Genomic DNA, 20065 nt, shown 5'->3' on the forward strand with positions numbered 1-20065 from the left:
AATAAATTGTTTGTTACTCCGTAAAATATAAACGGGATTACTTTTTTTTTTTAACTAAAATAATTTATACTAAATTGAAATTATTTTTACTAATTCTATATTATATTTATTTTTGTAAGTTATTTTTATTAAACTTAAATTATTTTTACCCAACTAAACTTATTTGTAATGAACTAAAATCATTTTAATTGAATGATTTTTTTTTTTTAAAGGTGAATTGAACATGGTCTAAAACATCAATAGCCATGTAATATCTCATTAAAGACAACATGAAAAAGGAGGATATTATTATTATTAAAATAACCTATAAAGTCAATTAATTTACAAGAAATTAGTGGGGTATTATTATTATTATTATTATTTGACATGGAGGATGTATTAGCTTCAATCAATACCAATCAAACAATCAGATATTTTAAATTTTATAGTAAGATTTCAACAGCTAGAGAAATTAAAAGAAATTTTAACATTACTTTAGGAAATTAATACATCCGTGCAGTGTATTGACACGGATATATTATAGGAGGTGATAATTAAAAGGGTAAACAATATTACTTTCTATAAAAAAGAGTAATCCTAATACATTATAATTCGCCCAATCACCGACCTCACCGTATTATATAATTATCTGGTCTTAGTTGTTTCCTTTTATTTTACCAAAATCAAATCCTGTTTATAGCTACGTACTACCTTTCTTCGTATTCCTTACAAAATTTTAGTATATTAATCATTGTTCTTCAATTTAAATTTTCTGTCCTAAATTTGATCAATCATGTCAATTTTTGATCAAACTTCAAAAGACCTTAAGTCTTCTAGACTAGTTATTCACAAACTCGGCGAAACTTTCACTGATTTTCAAACTCGCACCTATTCAGCTATTTCACTTTGTGAGCAATGGCGTACACTCCAGGGTTCTTTCGCTAAGATCCACAACTCGTTCGAGGAGCGAGTTAAGGAAGTCGAGGCGAAAGAGAGGGAAATTGATATGACTAGAAAAAAGTTATATAATTTAGGAAAGGAGGTTGAGTTATGGAAGAAGAAGTTGGATTCCGAAGAGAAGTCGTTGCGTGAGAGAATCGACGGTGTTGGGTTGAGAGAAAAGGAAGTGAGAGAGTTGCGCGAGTCTTTGGAGTTGGAGAAAAGATTACTTGGTGAACGGTGTAAGGAGGGTTTCGAGAGGGTTAAGGAGAAGATGAAGGCGGTGGAGGATCGTGTTGAGGAGATGGAGTTGAAGGCGAAGGTGATGAGTGAGCGAGGCGAAGCATTGGATGCTAAAGAGAAGGAGTTGAGTATGAAGGAGAGTGTGTTGGAACAAAAAAAGGTAAAGTTTGAGGAGGATATGAATGGTATGGATGAGTTGTACTTTGCGCTCGAGCGTAAGGAAAAGGAGAATGATGAGCAAAGTTCAATGTTAATGTCTAAAGAGAAGATGTTAGGGTTGAAAGAGAAGGAAATTGATGAGCGTGGTGAAATGTTAGAGGCGAAAGAGAAGTCAACGTTAGAGGATGCTAAAGCTATGGAGTTGGAACGAAAGCAATTGCAAGCTAAAGAGTTGGAGATCGAGTCGAAAGAGAACAAGCTCAATGATCAACTAAAATGTGATGGGCATCAAATACTTTCTAATTGTCAAGCACAAGAGTATGAAGAGAAGCGCATTGGTACAAAATTTTTTTCCTCATCATTAAGCATTGGTGGTGAACAAATACGTTCTTATTGCATTAAAATGGATGCATTGTTTTTGGGATTTTGTATAACGGACCAGGTGAAGGCGAAAACAATATTACCTAAAGAGATATTGGATGCTCTTAGATATGCTCCTGATCCAGGGAAACTTGTTATGAAAGTCACTCGAACATTCCACCAAAATTTCTCAGATAAGGATACTACCACAATTTATAAAGATAGTTGCATTTTGTTGTTGGAGCAGTTAATGAAACTATCACCTCCAATTATGGATAATGTCAAAGAGGAAGCGAGGGATTTAGCTTTTACTCTTAAGGCCGCCAAGAACATAACTCCAACAGATAATTTCGGGTTTTTGCAGTTTGTAGCTGCGTTCAAGTTAGCTAATTGTTTTAATGCAGATGATCTTGTTACCTTTTTTGGCTCATTTTATCGTGGAGTTAAGATCTATCGGCTTGAGCAGCTAGCGAGTTTATGCAGTGCATTAGGACTTTCAGATAAGATTCCAGGTATGCATATATCTACATTATCCCCTAGGTATATCACATTTAATTAACGACTCTGACTAAGCTAATTTAGTTGATATCCACACTTTGTTCACAATTACGATTACTTAAGTAGTTAAACCACGTTTGTTCATCTATGTGCCCGTTTGTTGTTCTTTAGACTTATACTCGTACTAACCTTTTTTTTTTCATTGAACAGGACTTATCAAGTCTTGTATTCAAAAAAAGAAGTTGCTTACAGCAGTCAAGTGCATTTGTATTTTTAAGTTGGAAGATAAATTTCCACCCGAGCCTTTGCTGGAAAATTACTTGGACATGTCTAATAAAAAAGTGAATAAGAAACGGAAAGCTGGAACGTTTATTCCAAAGGTACTACCCATTAACAATGTAATCGATCATATATATTATTACTTTGTCTTAGGATGTCCCAGTTTCTCAAGGTGATAAACGAATTTGTTTCTCATGGGCATTTTTGTAAATAAATTAATACCTTTTTCAATTTTATTCAACTGTAGAGCCTGCAATATTGAAAAAGTTGTTGATTTAGTCACGAAAATGCCTCCATGAGAAACAAATTTCGTTTCTCACCACGAGAAACAGGGAATTTCCCCTTTTGGCTTTCATTTGCTTGAATAGCATGAGGCTAATTTTGGTCCTTTGTTTACAGATTGAAGCTATTGATAAGGAACTATCCATTCTTCGAGATGTTACTAGCTGCATTGCAACATTTAAGCTCGAGTCTAGATTCCCACCTGAACCCCTATTATCGCGCATTGAAGAATTGTTAAAGGCGAAAGAAGAAAGGAAGGCGGGTGCTCTAACACATTGGATTAATAATAAACGCAGTGCAAGCTCCTGTGATTCCATAGCAAGTCAAGAACAGCTACAAAAGCGTCCTAAAATAGAGAAGTAGGGAACGATCACCAAGTACAAGTAGCGCCTTAATCTGGTTCGAGTTTAGTTTAGGTGGATGCAAACTGATGAATTAAATGCTCTGACTTGTGTTTTTTTGTAACTCAAAAATATTTGATCCATGAATTTCTTCTTACGTCTATATATACTTCTTCACACGTTTGTAACACAAACAGTATGAATATAAATAATGTATCCAATATGATTTTGTTATTTTGTTATCATTTTAGTGCAATATTTATATGTAATTGCGACTACATAACAATTTTTAAAGTATTTTAAAAGCACTTGGTAGATAGAAATAGGAAGAGAGAAGTATGTAGTTGGACTTCACCTTTTTTTTTTTGGTCAGATTGTAATCTCATGGTAATGGAGACCGCATGCTAATTATTTCACTAAAATTTTATACTTGTATAATGTTTTTTTTTTAAATAAAAAAATATACTTGTATAATGTTTATGCATAAAGTTAGGGCATGTTCTCATTGAATAAACTCAGTTGAACTGAACTGAACCGAACTAAGCTGAACTGAACCGAACCGAATCGAACTAAGCTGAACTGAACCGAACCGAACTAAACTGAACTGAACTGAACTGAGCTGAATATTTTATAAGAGAAGGAAATTAGAAGCTGAACGGAACTGAAAATAAACATATGAGAACAAACCCTTAGTATTACTTAATGAAAAAAAGGGGTTACTTGTATATGTGTTAATCTTTAAAGAGAATTCTTTAGTTTATTGGGAAAATTCTATTGACAAAAATACCAATAAAAAATCTTTTTCAATTGTTTTTTTTTTTCCAATGAAGTTATCCTTCTTAATTACAAAATCTTCTAAAACTTTTGTTAAAAAAAAAAAAAAAAAAGCATTCACAGTTTTTTTTATTTTTTATTTTTATTATTATTTCCACATTCTATGCCTTCAACTGCCTTTAATCCCTTCCTTAAAATAAATTGCATCCAATCCCTAAAAAAATCAATGGTAATCTTATCTTGTCAATATTTATTTATCTTAGTTAAATAATAAGAATTATGAATTGAATATAACATGAGTTTTTTTTTTTTTTTTTTTTTTTTTTTTTTAATTTGTAGGCTAGCACTACTCCTTTTCATATTTCAAAGTACAAGATTATCAAGAAAGGCAATTGACACCGCTAATCATGGTGTTTCTTTGGTTAAAAATCTAGCTATATATCTGAGGTTGTCCTATTGGTTTTTCGAACCCTATTGATGTGTAATCGTTATGATGACAAATAGTAGCTAGTAACAGTTGATAAAGACTTAAAGTTACCTCAAAATTGTATTTTTTTTTTCTTTGTTTCTATAATATGTAATTTTCCTATTGTTTACTAAAGTAGAAAAAATTATTTTTGTTAAAAAAAAAATACTATTTAAAATATCTTACAACTTTGTCCATGCATTGCACTATTATCTCCAAGTATGTACAAAGTATATATGTAAACAATTTGTATGGTTAATGAAAGTATAATACACTTCTTATTATGCGCGTGCATATCTAAGATTGTAATAATACTAATGAAAATAATAAAACTAATTATTATAATAATAATAATTATAATAATAACAATATTAATACAAAAGGCAGTAAACATCATAATCTCGTTCAACAGAAAAAAGTAGTACATGATACATAAAACGATATTATTTAACGACATTCTACTCAACAACAGCCACTATTCAACCATTCATCAACCTCAATCCTAGTAGAAGAAATTAATTTAGATGATGATACATCTTTAGTTCTTCAATTCACTTGTTCCATGACTTAATCTTGATCTTTGAATTCGTTGCCGGTGGCCGAGTACCATAATCTTGTTCTTTATCTTGACGTACCGTAGTATCACTAGTACATTGTTTGTTCAACACCCAAGTATTTGACGAGCCATTATTATTCTTGACCTCTCTTAACTCTTTACGATTTCTTAAGCTCGTTTCTTTAAACTTGTTTTGCTTTCTTCGACTTGTAGTAGGTTGTGAAGGGAGATCACTCACACTAATCAAACATATCTTCTTTCTTCCATTTTCGAAGTCCTTGTTGTTGCAACTTACATTTTGTATTCTCCAACTTCTCGTAATATAACGAGTCTTTCAAGGAAGGTTTTTGTGGTGATGACAAAGGTTGTTTGAGATTTTGACGGAGAGATTTCGACTCTTTGCCTTTCACTTGGGTTGCCGGTGATGAGATCGGCAATGAAGATTTCGGCCATTGTAATAGCATTTCAAGAAAGTCATCGGCCATTTTATCTTTTTGTAAAATATTACTGTAATGAAAAATATAATTGCTTGACATGTATTGATGAATTTGGCTAATATTTATAGTTTACAAAAGGTTACCTAAACCGTGTAGAACTCTGCATATTATTTTCCTAAACCTACAAAAGATAAAACAATTTACCATAAATAATAAACGTAATCCTAAACATAATAGACTTATCTAGGGTTCGTTGTTATTAAAAAGAAATTAATAAAATTGTTAGTGTAGCTAGGGTGTGATTTGATAATGTATATGTATTGCATTAAAGAGGCAAATTTTTTTAAAAAAAAAAATAAAAAATAAAAAAAAAATCATTAACATATACCCTTACTATATAAAAAATACAAGTAAACTGTAAATAAAAATAAGGGTGGTGTAATAATGAAGCAATGAGATTAAAAGATGATTTAAGTACTTTGTAAGTACTCTGCCAATCGTTCTTTTGAACTTGTTTTCAACTGCTCACAAACCGGTCTCCTTCAGTCTCGGGCCTTCTTCCTTAGGCTTGACAATTTGACATTTATCGTTAGCAATCACGCGTAATTTAACATTGTAACTAGCTAGTGTTTAGCCCAGGCGATGTCCAGGGTCGATACGTTGAATATTAATGTATTATATATTTTATGTAGATGAATTTTACTTTTAATTTTTTTATATACATAATAATGTTAAATACTTCTATTTTAGATTTAGTTAAAGAAAATAATTTATAAACTTTAATTATCTAAATTATAATATATCTATATTTAGTATTTAAAAACTATAACCAAGAAACTAAAAAAGACACATGTCCTCATCCATTCTATTACACTTCTCTAACCATAGTGCCACGACATGTCATCTTACACTATTAATTTTTTATTACACCATTTTTTCTAATTCTTTCATTAAACTTATACTTCATCTTTTATACACATTTCATCTCTTAATATTTATCTCTCCCTTTTAATTAAACTTTTTCCTATTCTCTCTTTAATTTTAGCCCTTCTACCTTCTATTTAAGCCTCTTTTTCGATTAAAGTTCCAAAATTTTAATTTCTTTAATCATGTTTCCGATTACATATTATACCCTATAAATCTATAATAATTATTGATATTTCCTCACTTATCTCTTAATGCAATTTTATATGAATAACCCGTGCATTGCACGGACCAGAAGGCTAGTTAAGAAGAATAAGTGAGCTAAATTATTAGCTAGATAGCAAAATTGGTATGACTTCTTATTCATTTTTTTGGGGACCGAAATTGACCAAAACCCGGAATCGAATTTTTTTGGGGATTAGGACCAACCAGACCGTAATCAACCGGTCCGAGTTTCGATCCAGACCTGTTTATTCCGGTCCGGTCCGGCCCGATTTTGGACCGAGATGGACCAGTTACATTTTTTTCTATTTTTCTTTTTCATTTTAGTATCTTAATATATACATACATTTTTAACGTCAGATTTTTGTTTGCGTGCTTTCCTATTTTGCACCTAGAATTTATAAATTACAAGTTTTGTACCTAAATTTTTTAGAAATTTAAAATTTTCACCCAAAAAATTACAAAAATACACTTTCTGATCTATTCTGATTTTTACCCGGACCGGACTGAAAACCTGAAATCCCCAATTTGTGAGGACCGAAGACCGGATCGGAATCAACTGGTCCGATCCAATTCCGTACCCGTCCCGGTCGATTTTCCGATCTAGGTCCATTTCTGCACACCCCTATATAGTACTTGTATAGATTAGCGTAAACCATCTAATATGTGGAGTGAAGTATCCCAATTATGGTCAACCCTTTGGTCAAACTTCTCTCAATATGCTATGGTTAATGTAAGTCAACTACTCCGTAAATTTTAATTTTGAATTTAACACACCTTTAGACATTTTTAAAGGAATTTGCACAAAAAAAATGTTCTCCATACTTTTTAAATAAAGACACAGTGTATATATAATGATTTTTTTAAAAAAAAAAAAGAAATTATAAGAAGTACTCCATAAGTAAATAAGACAACTCAAATATAATTGACTAAATTGAGCATAATACTTTACTTCGCATTAAAATAAGACATCTCATGATTAATTGAAAATAAAGAACCTACGTGTCAAAAAAATAAATAAATAAAGAACCTAAAACCCATCTATCTATCTATCTATCTATATATATATATACTAAAATAGAGGACACTATATGCAAAGCTCCACATGTCATTCCACTATTAAAAAAATTTCCGCCCTTTTTCCCAATTCTATATAAAGCAATTGTCAAAATATATACTCCATATATTGTAGAAATTTTTATTGACTAACTAAATTATAATTTGATTTAATAATTTGCAAATTTATTAAATGAGATGTCATTTGATTTGCACTTTGCAATTTATAAATTTTTAAGACAAATTTTTGTATATGGCTGGACATACCGTGTAGTAGGAGTTCCCTCAGAGGTTACTTGAGGGGTTCAGATAGGGATTAATCTAGGGGTTATTCGATCAGGGGTTACTCGATTGGGCGGGGTGACTAGAGTTACTCGGTCAAGGGTTACTTTAGGGGTTCAATCAGAGGCTACTCGGCCAGGGATTACTCGGCCAGGAATTACTCGAGTAACCCCTTCCACACAGAGTGACCAGCCACGCCCACATAAAAATCCCCATTTTCAAACGGGACTTGTTAAACATCGCCCGCGTTTTTCTACATAAAGCCCACATTTTTTAAAAATTTTGACATTATTGCCCTTGTTTTAATTTTTACCGAAAATAAAAATTTTCACTCACCAAAAATGTGGAGCAGGACTGGATCGCCGAGTGAAACCGAAGAGCCCTCAACGTCGGCTAGATGCACCGGAGAGACGCCGTTGACGCCGGAAAAGGAGGTACGAAGCCATCTAAAACCACGAATTGGCGGCTGGCGTCCTGCCGGGACGCCATGAACGTAGTGGTGGCGCCTAGCCAGGACGCCGCCACCGTGGCGATGGCGCCTGGCCAGGACGCCGCCACCGTGGCATTGGCGTCTGGCCAAGACGCCGCCACCATGAAAGCGGCGTCCTGGCCAGACGCCATCGTCACGGTGGCGGCGTCCTGGCCAGGCGCCATCGCCACGGTGGCGGCGTCCTGGCTAGGCGCCACTGCATTTATTTATTTATTTTTTTTTTTTTAATTTAATTTAAATTTTGTTTTTTTTTTTTTTTTGTGTTAAAATTTTTTTTCGTTTTTTTTTTGGTTTTATTTTGTTTTGTTTTTAATTGTTTTAAAATGTAATGTAAAATTTTGTGTTTGATTTTTGTGTTTTTGATCGCTATGTTTTTAATGTTTATGTTTTTTTTTGGTTTTTATTTTTTATTTAATCTAAAGTTTTGTTTATGTTTTTTATTTTTGTGTTTTGTTTTGTTTTTTTTTTTTTTGAATACTTTTTGTTTATGTTTTTTATTTCTTTGTTTGTTGTTTATATTTTATTATTGTTTTTGCTTTTGTGCTAATGTTGTGTCAAATGTATTAATTTAAGCTAATCTTATGTGATTATATTTATATGTTATTGTTGCAGGATTATGGTGGAGACGGAAATGATTATAGTGGGATTTTTGTACACGATGGTCTGTTCGAAGATGCTCAACAAGCGGTTGATTGGGCGAAACATGTTGCAATTAGATCAGGTTTTTGTTTAGTAGTAGCAACTCATAAATCTCAACGGGATGGTAGAATGGATCGCATTTTGAGATGCGACCGTTATCGCAAAAGGGAGGAACGAGATTTCAGTCAAGCGATTCGGTTTGATACAAAGCGGAAAGGTTGTGGGTGTCAGTTCAGAGTAAAGGTTCGACAACAGCAAAGGGGTGACGGTTGGGAAGTGAAGAGTTACGGTAAATGGGGGTATCACAACCATGAGATGATCGCATATGAAGTGGGTCATCGACAGTTAAGTGGCCTAAGTCCTGGTGCGAAACTAATTGTAAAAGAAATGAGTGATGCTCAAGTGAAGCCTGCTAAAATATTAGCATCTGTGTTGGAGAAATTTCCTGAAGACCAGCCAAACCGAAGACACATCTACAACGTCAGACATAAATTGAGGTTTGAACGGTCAGAGGGAAGGAACCCTATCCAGCAGCTTCTACACCAGGCACAAGCACGTGGTTACCTGTACTGGTTTGAATCTGATGAAGACACATCGGAGGTGACTCATTTGTTCCTTGTGCATCCTGATTGTGCTGATATGATTTCGTCTTGGCCATCTGTGATTCTGATCGATTCAACGTACAAGACAAACAAGTATAAGTTTCCACTGGTTGAGATGGTTGGGATGACTCCAACGAACCAAAACTTTTTGATTGGTTATGCAGTTATGAAGGATGAGACGGTTGCGAGTTACCGTTGGGTGTTGGAGAAGTTGAGAAATTACATCGGCCCAAGTGTTCAGCCATCGGCCATCGTCAGCGATTGTGAGGGAGGTCTCTTTGCCCCTATAGCGGAGCTGTTTCCGGAGTCGAGTCATTTACTGTGCACATGGCACATCAACAACTGCGTGAAAGTCAAAGCCTACAACCTTTTCAACAAGAACTTAGATTCAGCAGAGAGATTGTTAAATGGTAAGTGGCGGAAGATCCTGCAAGCTACTACGGAGGCAGAGTACGACCGAGCCTTGGATAACTTCAAGGATGCATACCAATGGTGCCCGGCAATCGTAGACTATGTGATGCAGCAGTGGGTGCCTCAGAGGGAAAAGTTTGTCAAATATTGGACAAACCAAGTTCTTCATTTTGGAAACACTACTACATGTAGAGTTGAGAGCGCTCATAGAGCTCTGAAGGACTGGATTGATTCTTCCACCTCTGCTTTGGATACACTGTTCGGGAGAATAAACAAGGCTATTGATACTCAGAGGAACGGCATCAAGAACTCTCTCGAGGACTCCAGACGGCGACATGGCACGATGTATAGCCATTTCATATTTAAGATTCTCCATGGTCGTGTGTCACACTACTGCTTGGGGTTGATTCTGAGCGAGCACACCAGGATGAGGGAGTTGGGTGATGAAGTGGCTATTCGGTGCGGATGTGCTTTATCGGTGACTCATGGACTACCTTGTGCATGCACCATTCACCGCGTAATTACGCAAGATAGGGCGTCGTTACATGTTGATCAGGTTCATCCATTCTGGCGGACGCTCGTTATCGGAGAGCATGCTGTTCCACAGACAGTCAACCGTGAACAGGAGGAGTTGGAGCAGTTTCGTTCGATGTTTGACCAAGTGTCCTCCAGCCACCCTTCAATCATTCGTAGTGCTACCCACGTACTTCATGACATGTTCAACTCGTCGTGCTTGGATTATGAGGAACCTGAGGGGGTCGAGCGACCACGGGGCCGACAACCACGGCGGGAAAGGAGTGCGTTTGAGTATATTCGTGGTCGTGGTCGTGGTCGTGGCCGTGGTCGTACATCGTCATCAAGTGGTAGTCAAACTTCTTCGTCGGTGAATATGCCCGGCACCGGTACGGTACTTTAGTTTAATTTACTTTTTAGAGTGTTTGTTTAGTTTTCTGCTGACTTGTTAATTGTGTTTTTTGATGTGTGCAACAGGTAGAATGGACATTGAACATTTTCCATATAAAGACAGGATCCCTAACATCATGATGCCGTTCCTGGACGGGTGGAATGATGTGGTTGCAGATGGTAACTGCGGATTTCGGGTTGTGGCTGATGTGTTTCAGATGGGTGAAGACAACTACGGTTTAGTGCGTCAGTTGATGTACAGTGAAATCGCCTCAAACCGAGTTGTTTATCGCCACGTGTACGGACAGGACTTGGATAGGTCTCTGCAGCGTATCCGGTGGGGAGGAGGACGTTGCGGTCAAAATCATTGGTTCGACGCGCCACTTGATCTCTTCGCCGTTGCAAACATCTACAAGTGTGCAGTGATGCATTTCGGCCTTGGTTTGCATGGTGGAGCTTACTATCCATGTACCACGGTTCTGCCTTGGTGTTCGCGTGAGACCGTCACCAGACCGGTAAGAGAGGTTGCTATTGGATTTCTGGGGCCGTCATACAGACATTTCATCCGACTGGACCTGTCACCCGATTTTCCGGTCCCACCGATCATACCAACGTGGTACACCATTCGTACAGCAAGCGTAGAGGGCTGGGATGCGCTATATCATGACCGGGTGCAGCAGTGGAACAATCTAGTTGCCTTTTCTATGTGACCTTCTATTGTTATTGCTATTTAGTTTTCCCATTTAAATGTGAACTTGTATTTAATTTTCGTATGCCCACTAATTACAACTTAAAATAAAAATTATAAAAACTAAAAATATAATGTCAAATTCTAAGAACTTAAAATAATAATTATAAGAATAGATAATGTTAACTTTTACAAACAACTAGGAAAATGTTACATAAATGCACTGCCGACATATCAATAATCTCTCTGTGACGCCCACTGCCACTGCTCAAGGGCCCGTTCCAGTTCATCAATAACAGCTCTGCCTGTTGCAGTCGTCATGTTGTCCCTCTCCTCAAAAAGTCTGTGTCCCAACTGCGTCATCTTTCCCATCCACTACACATAACAAAACACATAAAATTCAATAACGACGTATTATATGAAAAAAAACACAACTACAAATGTTTTATGAGACGTACCGCATCCACGGCAGTGGGCGGTGGCACATCATCATCATCGGCGTCGTCGTCGTGGTGGACGTCTCTGATCAACCTCGGGTGCGAGTGCCGGTTGTACCACTCCATGTAGTGCTGGTCACACATGGCAGCCACCCCAGTTGGCGGCCGCTGCAGCTGCTCAATCCATATGCGGGCAACCATTGGAAACTGCTCCCACGTGCCAATCATGCTTGCCGGCCATTGGACGACGTACTCCTTCGACGACGCAGATCGGACGGCCTTACTGGGCCATGCTGGTGGAGGAGGAACAACTTGGACATATCCAAGCTGGCGAAGACAGCGCTGCGGCATGTACGCCTCTACGATCTCACGATACTGAATCAGTCCCGTGTAGAGGGTCCTGGGTACCCTATTACTAGGGTTCTGGCCGAAAGGCATCCAGTTCACCTGCACATTTTTTAAAATTAGTAAGATTCATACAATAAAAACATCAAACTATAAAAGTAGAAATAATTTAAACACTTTACCTCTAATGGGGACATCCTGTCAAGCAATAACCGTATCGATCGCAGGCGGTCAATGGACTTCTTCTCGACACGCGGACTCCACGCACAGGCACGTGGCTGGCCATCCCCAATAGGAACCGGGTCGCGGTGTGGTCGAAACGCCGGGAAATACTCGTATATCCACGTCTGTAACAACGTCATACATCCAGTGATACCTGCCGCATCAGCCCGGCTCGAGAATCCTAACTGGCGATACATGTACGCTAATGTAGCCGACCCCCAAGAAAACTGGCCTAATCTGTCGGGCTCACACGCGTCAACTATGTCGCGTGGCCTGAGCTTGTTTCCGCTCTTATCCGGAAACAAGGTACACCCGAGAAGAAGAAAAACATATGCAGCCAGCTGTGTGTCCTGCGTCCTACGTGAAGTGGGGTGCAAACATCGCTGCAAAACTGCTGCGATCTTAACACCGCCGTGATCCCACACACCAAGTGCCGCTGTGTACAGCGCAGCCCTATCCACCGCCAACAGCTCCGCCAATAAATCTGCCTGATCCGCATCTGTGACAACAGATGCTCGGTTTCCCTCTACGGGAATCCCAAGGATGGCCTCGACGTCATGCAACATGATCGTCATCTCACCGAACGGAAGGTGGAAAGAGTTCGTGTCCGGCTGCCATCGCTCAACGAAAGCCGTGATCAGCGTCGAGTCAATCCTCTCATGCATGGTGGCAGGAAGGTGGCTCACTCTAGTGCCCCTCAATCGGCCGACCATCTCGCTCTCCTCCGGCCAAGCCTCAGCCCAACTACACAAGAAGTTACAAGTCCTCTCCCGGGTTTGGCATTTCAAAATGCCGCTATCCAAAGCCCGCTCTTGGTCCTCCCAAATACGGGTAGCGATGTGTCCTAGAAAGCTAGGAATCACACTCCCGTCTATAGGTCCCCCAGCCACCTCGCCCCTCACCACCCAAGAATCATTAACGGCCCTCGACCGTTTTCTGCTAACCGCAGACACAGTGGACGCAGATGATGTGCCAGATCTACTAACAAATCTACCATCTCTACCCTTACGCACGTCTACCCTACGCGTCTCATACACATCATCAAGCCTCTGACTGAATGGACCGTAATCATCATATGGTCCACTCTGATCGTCCACATCCTCATCTGCATCCTCCTCCTCCTCCTCCTCATCACCGTCATCATCTTCATCATCCTCAGAATAGTGCACCCGTTCTCTACGAGCCGAGGCCGAAATACCACGGGATCTAACGTGTTTGGGCCCCGAGCTCTCCATTGAGTTGATCGTACTTCTCATAATGTCCATACTCTTCCCAGCCCCAGAACGAAAATACGATGCCTAACACAAAATAACAAAACATGTAATATGCAATATAAACATGTAATATACACATAAAAAAAGTAATTAAAATAAATAAATAAAACAATATACATATGATGGAAAATAAATTAAAAACATTACAAAATATTAACAACCTAAAAATAAAAAAATTAATAACCTAATAAATAAATAAATAAAAAATTGGAAAAAACAAAGCAAAAAAAAAAATTACCCAAAAAAAACAAATTGGAAAAAACAAAGTAAAAAAAAAATTAAAAAATAAAACGGAAAAACAAAAACAAAAAAAAGCAAAAAAAAAATTTGAAAAAATAATTCAAAAAAAAAATAAAAGAAAATGAAAAAAAAAAATTAAATTAGGGTTCCGGCGCCTGTCCCAGACGCCAGAGCCACGGTGCTGGCGCCTGGGCAGGACGCCGGTGCCACGGTGGTGGCGTGTGACGTGGACGCCGCCACCGTGGTACCGGCGCCCTGCCCAGGCGCCATCACCGTGGCAATGGGGTCTGGGACAGGCGCCGGAACCGTGGTGTCGGCGTCTGGGCCAAACGCCGCCGCCCAAACACCGCCGTCCAGCCACCAGTCGCCGCCGGGCCACCACCTTTTCCGGTTTTTTTTTTTTTTTTTTTTTTAAATAAAAAAATTTAAAAAAAAAAAACATACCTTTCCTCCTCCAAACCCCCTTGCTCCGGCCACCGGTGACGCCACTTCCTTGCCTTGCCGCCTCGACATTTTGAAAAAATATTTTCGAGAGAGAAAGTGAGACTACAAAGTTAAGAGAAGATGAGAGTGTGTTTTTTACTAGAGTAGAGAAAATATAATTTTAGTTCGAGGGCAAAAGAGTCATTTCACTTTTAATTTGTGGGCTTTATGTGGAAATTTGCGGGCGATGTTTAGCAGTTCACTTTTCAAACTATGAAAATATAATTGTTCAACAATAAATAAAAGCAAATAAACATAAAATATCATTTGCTAGACAATTTAATCTGATTATTTCAAAAATAAGTTGAATTGAACATAACCTTTGGTAATTAAAATAATATTTGATAAATGAACTTATAATACCGTGCAATTGCACCGGTACTATACTAGTAAATAACTAAATAAGTTCATTTTGATTAAACCTGGCAAATAAACGCATTCACTTTCTCTAACTAGTTCTTTTTTTTTTTCAATAATTGCCCAAATATTATCTCAAAGATGCATTTTTTTTCTTTCCTGCTCTTCAAATTATTATGCAAACGTTCAATTCCTCACTTGAATACACAAATTGACTGCAAAATCAGGTAATACTTTAACAGGTACAATTACTCAATTTTAAGCGACATTTTTATGTCGATTTTTATGCAAATTAAACTACATTTTGCTGCAAATTACCCTCGATTTGATGATTCATACCCGTTCATATTACTTGCCTGGATTTTTCAATATGTTTAGAATTTTCTGCGAGTTCGCTGCAAAATTGTTTGCATATAAAGATATAATTAATAGGAAAATTTTGATCACGGTTAAATTGATTTTAATTTTCTGTGAAATTATAAATAATGCAAAATTTTGCTATTCATATTCTTAATCGAAATGAAGTTGATTTGATGATTGAGTCAATTTGGTTGCTAATTTGATTATTAATTGATAGTAAAGATGTAATCTTTGCCAATTGCTATATCCAATTCAAAATACTGGAAATTCATATTCAAAGATATGTTCAAATTAGGTTTACTTGTTTCAATTTGTTTTTATGGTAATTAATTTGTTGTTAATAATTGAAATAATTGAAGAACATATAGTAGGTTGAATTTGATATTCAATGATACATCTTTTACCTAAGAGGTTGCTTCAATGGAGGATTCTCCTTTTAGTTGTTTCCTTTTTTTTCTAGCTACCAGTCTAATCTTGATTATAACTACTACCCTTCTTCTATTTCTATGCAGCATTCTAGGATTTAATAATTGATCTTCAAATTTAATTACCAGTTTAAAAGTTTGATCAATCATGACAATTTTTTATCAAACTTCAAATGACCTTAAGTCTTCAAGGCTAGTTATGCATAAACTTGGCGAAACTTTCACTGATTTTCAGACTCGCTCCTTTTCAATAGTTTCACTTTGTGAGCAATGGCGTACACTTCAGAGTTCTTTCTCTAAGGTTCACAGCTCGCTTGAGGAGCGAGTTAAGGAAGTCGAGGCGATAGAAACAGAAATCGATGTTGCAAAGAACAAGTTAAAGGATTTACAAACAGAGGTTGAATTGAGGAAGAAGAAGTTGGACTTGGGGGAGAAGTCATTGCGTGAGAGAATCAATGAGGTGAAAGAGTGGCGCGAGTCTTTGGAGTTGGAGAAGAGATTACTTGGTGAACGGTGTAAGGCGGTGGAGTTGGGAGAGAAGTGTAATAAGGAGGGTTTTGAGCAGGTTAAGGAGCAGCTGAAGGCGGTGGAGGAGAGGGAGAGAGTGATTATGGAGACTTGGAGAGTATTGAAGAGATGGTGTTGAAGGCAAAGGTGATGAGTGAGCGAGGCAAAGCATTGGATGCCAAAGAGAAGGAATTGAATATGAAGGAAAGTGTGTTGGAACAAAAAGAGGTAAAGTTAGAGGGGGATAAGAATGACATGAATGAGTTATACTTCGCGCTTGAGCTTAAGGAAAAGGAGAATAATGTGCAAAGCTCAATGTTAAAGTCTAAAGAGAAGATGTTGGGGTTGAAAGAGAAGTAGATTGATGAGCGTAGTGAAGTGTTAGAGGCGAAAGAGAAGGGAGTATTTGAGGGTACAAAATCTATGGAGTTGGAACGAAAGCAAATGGATGAGCGGTCTAGACAGATTGAATTGAAGGAAAAGGAAATTGAGGAACAAATTCTAGCATTGCGTACGAAAGAGAAGCAATTCTATAGCCATGAAAAAGAGTTGGTAGTAAGGGATGATAACCAAATTAATGATTGCAACAAGGGTTTGGAGTCGAAAGAGAATGAACTTGATGATCAACTAGACAAGTCATTAGAGGAGCAATGTAATGGGTTTCAAGAGAAGCAAAGTGGTAAGCAAACTAGTTTACTGCAACATATGTTCACTCTATCACTTCCTTCTTTTGTTGCTTTTAAAAGCATCAGTAGGTTTTCTCTTTATAGGACCTTGAAGTGTTCGATTGTTTCAACACTGATATTTCTTGTTTGATTGTTTAGAAAGCAGCAGTTTGACAAAAGTGAGGCCGGAATTACCTGACTCAGAAATCCACAAAGTAGCATGTCCAAAAGATGATTTCTCCTCATCAAATATTGCTGGTGAACGAATTCGTTCATATTGCATTAATATGGATGCAGTTTTGGTGAGGTCTTATTTATTTGAGCATGCAAAGGCAAAAGATATATCATCTGAGGGGATATTGGATGCTCTTAGATATGCTCCTGATCCCAGAAAGCTTGTTATTGAAGTTACTCGAACATTTTACCAAAGATTCTCAGATATGGATACAGCCACAATTCATAAAGATAGTTGCATATTGTTGTTGGAGCAGTTAATGAAACTATCACCTCCAATCATGGATGATGTCAAAGAGGAAGCAAGGCAATTAGCTATTACTTTTAAGGACACCAAGGGCAGAACTCCAACAGATAATTACGGGTTTTTGCTGTTTGTAGCTGCCTTCGAGTTAGCAGATTGTTTTGATGCAAATGATCTTGTTTTTATGTTTGGTTCATTGTATGGTGGACCTAAGATTTATTGGCATGAGCAGCAAGTGTTATGCAGTGCATTGGGACTTTCGGATAATATTCCAGGTAATATATCTTCTTTGTCTTCTATGTAAAGTTGCGAACTGGGACAATTTGTAATTCTACTTTGTTAGGATTTATTTTATTTTATTTTATTTTATTTGAAGTGCAAATGGTGTAAACGGGAACCAGATTCTTGGTAACACATTAATCAGCAAAGATAATTTAGTTGACATCCATGCTTTGTTGAGAATTATACAACTCATGAACATAATTTAGTGACAAAGCATTGGTTTTTCTTTGAAATAAGAACTAAGCTGCTTGTGAGAACCACCATTAATTAGTACAATTTGAACTACAATCAGGGGAAGATTTTTTCTGTGAAAAGAAGGGAGATATAAGAATAATTATAAAGGATCTTGTATAAGATTATTATTATTGGATGGATTCGCATATCGAATCTGTTCTTGAATCATACCGGAGTGTCATGCTAAAATGTTCGAAAAAAACCTGCTATGCTGCCAAAAAAAAAAAAACTTTGATCAATGTTTTCTATGTTGCCTTTTTGTGTAGCATTTTCTTGTCTTTGATTGGTTTATTTTGTGAAGAAGGGAGACATTAGAATTCATGGCAAAAGTATATCATGTTTGTATATCCAGTATCAGAAATGTAGGTTAGGATATCCAACATACTACATTCTACGAAATATTAAATTCCAGTGTATTTTCTTTCTCTCCAGAGAAGGCCTAAAGCTGTAGTTTAGTCGGTTTTTCTCGGTTTCTATTTTGAATTTTTCAATAGTACAGACTACGGAGTGCAATCTAGTAGTTCTGCGAAAACCTGCATGTGTTTTTGAGTAATCTTATTGGCTTTTTGAATCTGCTCACCCTGAAATGGGCAGGCCTTTAAATTATTACCAACCTAAGTTTGTTTCTTCATTCAAATGAATCACTCTCTTGATAAATTATATGAGAAACAACGGAGTACTTCTTAGCTTAGCTTCCTAGTTTTTAAGAATGTTTCTTTCATTTCTTGGCTAAAATTTTATAGAGTATAAATTTAATGTGATTTTATTCTCTGTTTTGGGCTTTTGGTTGATGTTCTCTTTCTTTTATCATCAAGTTTGTACATCTATGGTGCTCATTTGTTGTTTTTTAGAATTATCTTAGTACTTACCTACATACTCTTAATGTACCCGTTTTTTTTTCCCTTTTGAATTGAACAGGACTTATTAAGTTTTATATTGAAAGACATAAGCTGCTTACAGCAGTCAAGTGCATTTGTATTTTTAAGCTGGAACATATATTTCCGCCAGTGCCTCTGCTGGAAGGTTACTTGGACCTTAAAAACAATAAAGTAAATGAGAAACGGAAAGAGGAAAATTTTGATTCCAAGGTAAATTTATAACATGACTCGTTCTACTCTCTATATGTTATGCTATATGTGATGTGACTAAGGTCATTTTTGCACCGTATTTCACATGCTTAATGAATATGAGAATAATTAGAATTCAAGTTTTTGCATCATTTGTTAAGTTATTCGTTGCTGTGTTTTGTTATTACTGTCATATTATTTGCCTGATTTGGGACCTGAACATGTATATCCGACTATTTGTATTCTAATAACTCATTTCGTTCAGCAATTTAGCCTTTTGTTTTTAAACATCACTTTCTTGCAGAACTAGCTGATGATTTGAATCATGGACAAATTAAACTTACCTGTTTTTTCCCCAAGTAATTAAGAAATCATGTGCATATTAACTTCTGTAAAGTATGTCCTAGTTGTTAAAGAGTATGTAATACAAAGTATGTCCTAGTTGTGTAGTACTCCCGTTTTTTTTTTTTTTTTGGCGTTTCTGATTTTCATGGACAAACTATCATATAATTATGGTATTTTGTTTACAGATTGTTACTGACATGGAATTGTGCATGCTTCGAGAACTTACTAGCTGCATTGCTACTTGTAAGCTTGAGTCGAAATTTCCACCTGATTCCTTTCTATTGCGCATTGAAGAATTGTTAAAGGAGAAAAAAGATAGGAAGGTTGCTTTAAAGCAATGGAATAAGCGCAGTGCTAGTTCTTGTGAATCTGTAGCAAGTCCAAAACAGCCAAAAAAGCGTCATAGAGTGAGAGAAAAATAACTGCACCAAATAGCCTCCTTAACCTGTGTTAAGTATATTACACCTCAGCAAGTTGTTATAACAACTTGTGACACGTCAGACGGTTTGTTAGAGGTTGTTATAAGTTGACAGCTCATCTTTTACTCTGTAATAAAATCTAGCTAGCTGGTATTAATAGCTATGCAAGTTGTATTTTCCGAAATTAATTCATTCCAGTCTTTCTCTCTCTTATTCAATGATGTAAAGACTTTCTCTCTCTAAAACTTCCTCAATGAAATCCGTCCTTCTTCCTTTATATTGTTCTTCATCAATTTTTTGATTTCTGGATAATTTTTGCAAGTAAATCAGGAATTCTTACAACCTGGTTCGAGATTGTTAGTCTAGGTGAAATGTGAATGCAGAATTGTAGACTG

At 36.8% G+C, this 20065-nt stretch overlaps 3 protein-coding genes across 4 annotated transcripts; 2 read left to right on the top strand and 1 right to left on the bottom strand.

Annotated features, from left to right (window-relative positions):
- Positions 1–772: 772 nt before the first annotated feature.
- Positions 773–3102, top strand: LOC110708908 (FRIGIDA-like protein 5). Its single transcript, XM_021887133.1, has 3 exons — positions 773–2192; positions 2389–2558; positions 2857–3102. The coding sequence occupies exons 1-3, from the start codon at positions 773–775 to the stop codon at positions 3100–3102; spliced, it is 1836 nt and encodes a 611-aa protein (XP_021742825.1).
- Positions 3103–11750: 8648 nt separating this feature from the next.
- On the bottom strand, positions 11751–12763 carry LOC110708538 (protein MAINTENANCE OF MERISTEMS-like). Its single transcript, XM_021886677.1, has 3 exons — positions 12495–12763; positions 11989–12414; positions 11751–11905 (listed from the first exon to the last, which is right to left on the bottom strand). Exons 1-3 carry the CDS (start codon positions 12729–12731, stop codon positions 11765–11767), a joined length of 804 nt encoding a protein of 267 aa, XP_021742369.1. The 5' UTR covers positions 12732–12763; the 3' UTR covers positions 11751–11764.
- A 2184-nt stretch (positions 12764–14947) lies between these two features.
- Positions 14948–19937, top strand: LOC110708536 (FRIGIDA-like protein 4b). 2 transcript variants are annotated; one of them, XM_021886675.1, is made up of 5 exons: positions 14948–15115; positions 15761–16859; positions 17005–17598; positions 18758–18927; positions 19437–19937. In XM_021886675.1, exons 2-5 carry the CDS (start codon positions 16604–16606, stop codon positions 19671–19673), a joined length of 1257 nt encoding a protein of 418 aa, XP_021742367.1. In that variant the 5' UTR covers positions 14948–15115; positions 15761–16603; the 3' UTR covers positions 19674–19937. The 2 variants fall into 2 exon arrangements, with proteins under 2 accessions (XP_021742367.1, XP_021742368.1); XM_021886676.1 differs by having other exon boundaries at positions 15928–16859.
- The last annotated feature ends 128 nt before the right edge of the window (positions 19938–20065 follow it).

Source organism: Chenopodium quinoa, unplaced genomic scaffold, assembly GCF_001683475.1.
Source record: "Chenopodium quinoa cultivar QQ74 unplaced genomic scaffold, ASM168347v1, whole genome shotgun sequence".
NCBI classification, from domain to species: Eukaryota; Viridiplantae; Streptophyta; class Magnoliopsida; order Caryophyllales; family Amaranthaceae; genus Chenopodium; species Chenopodium quinoa.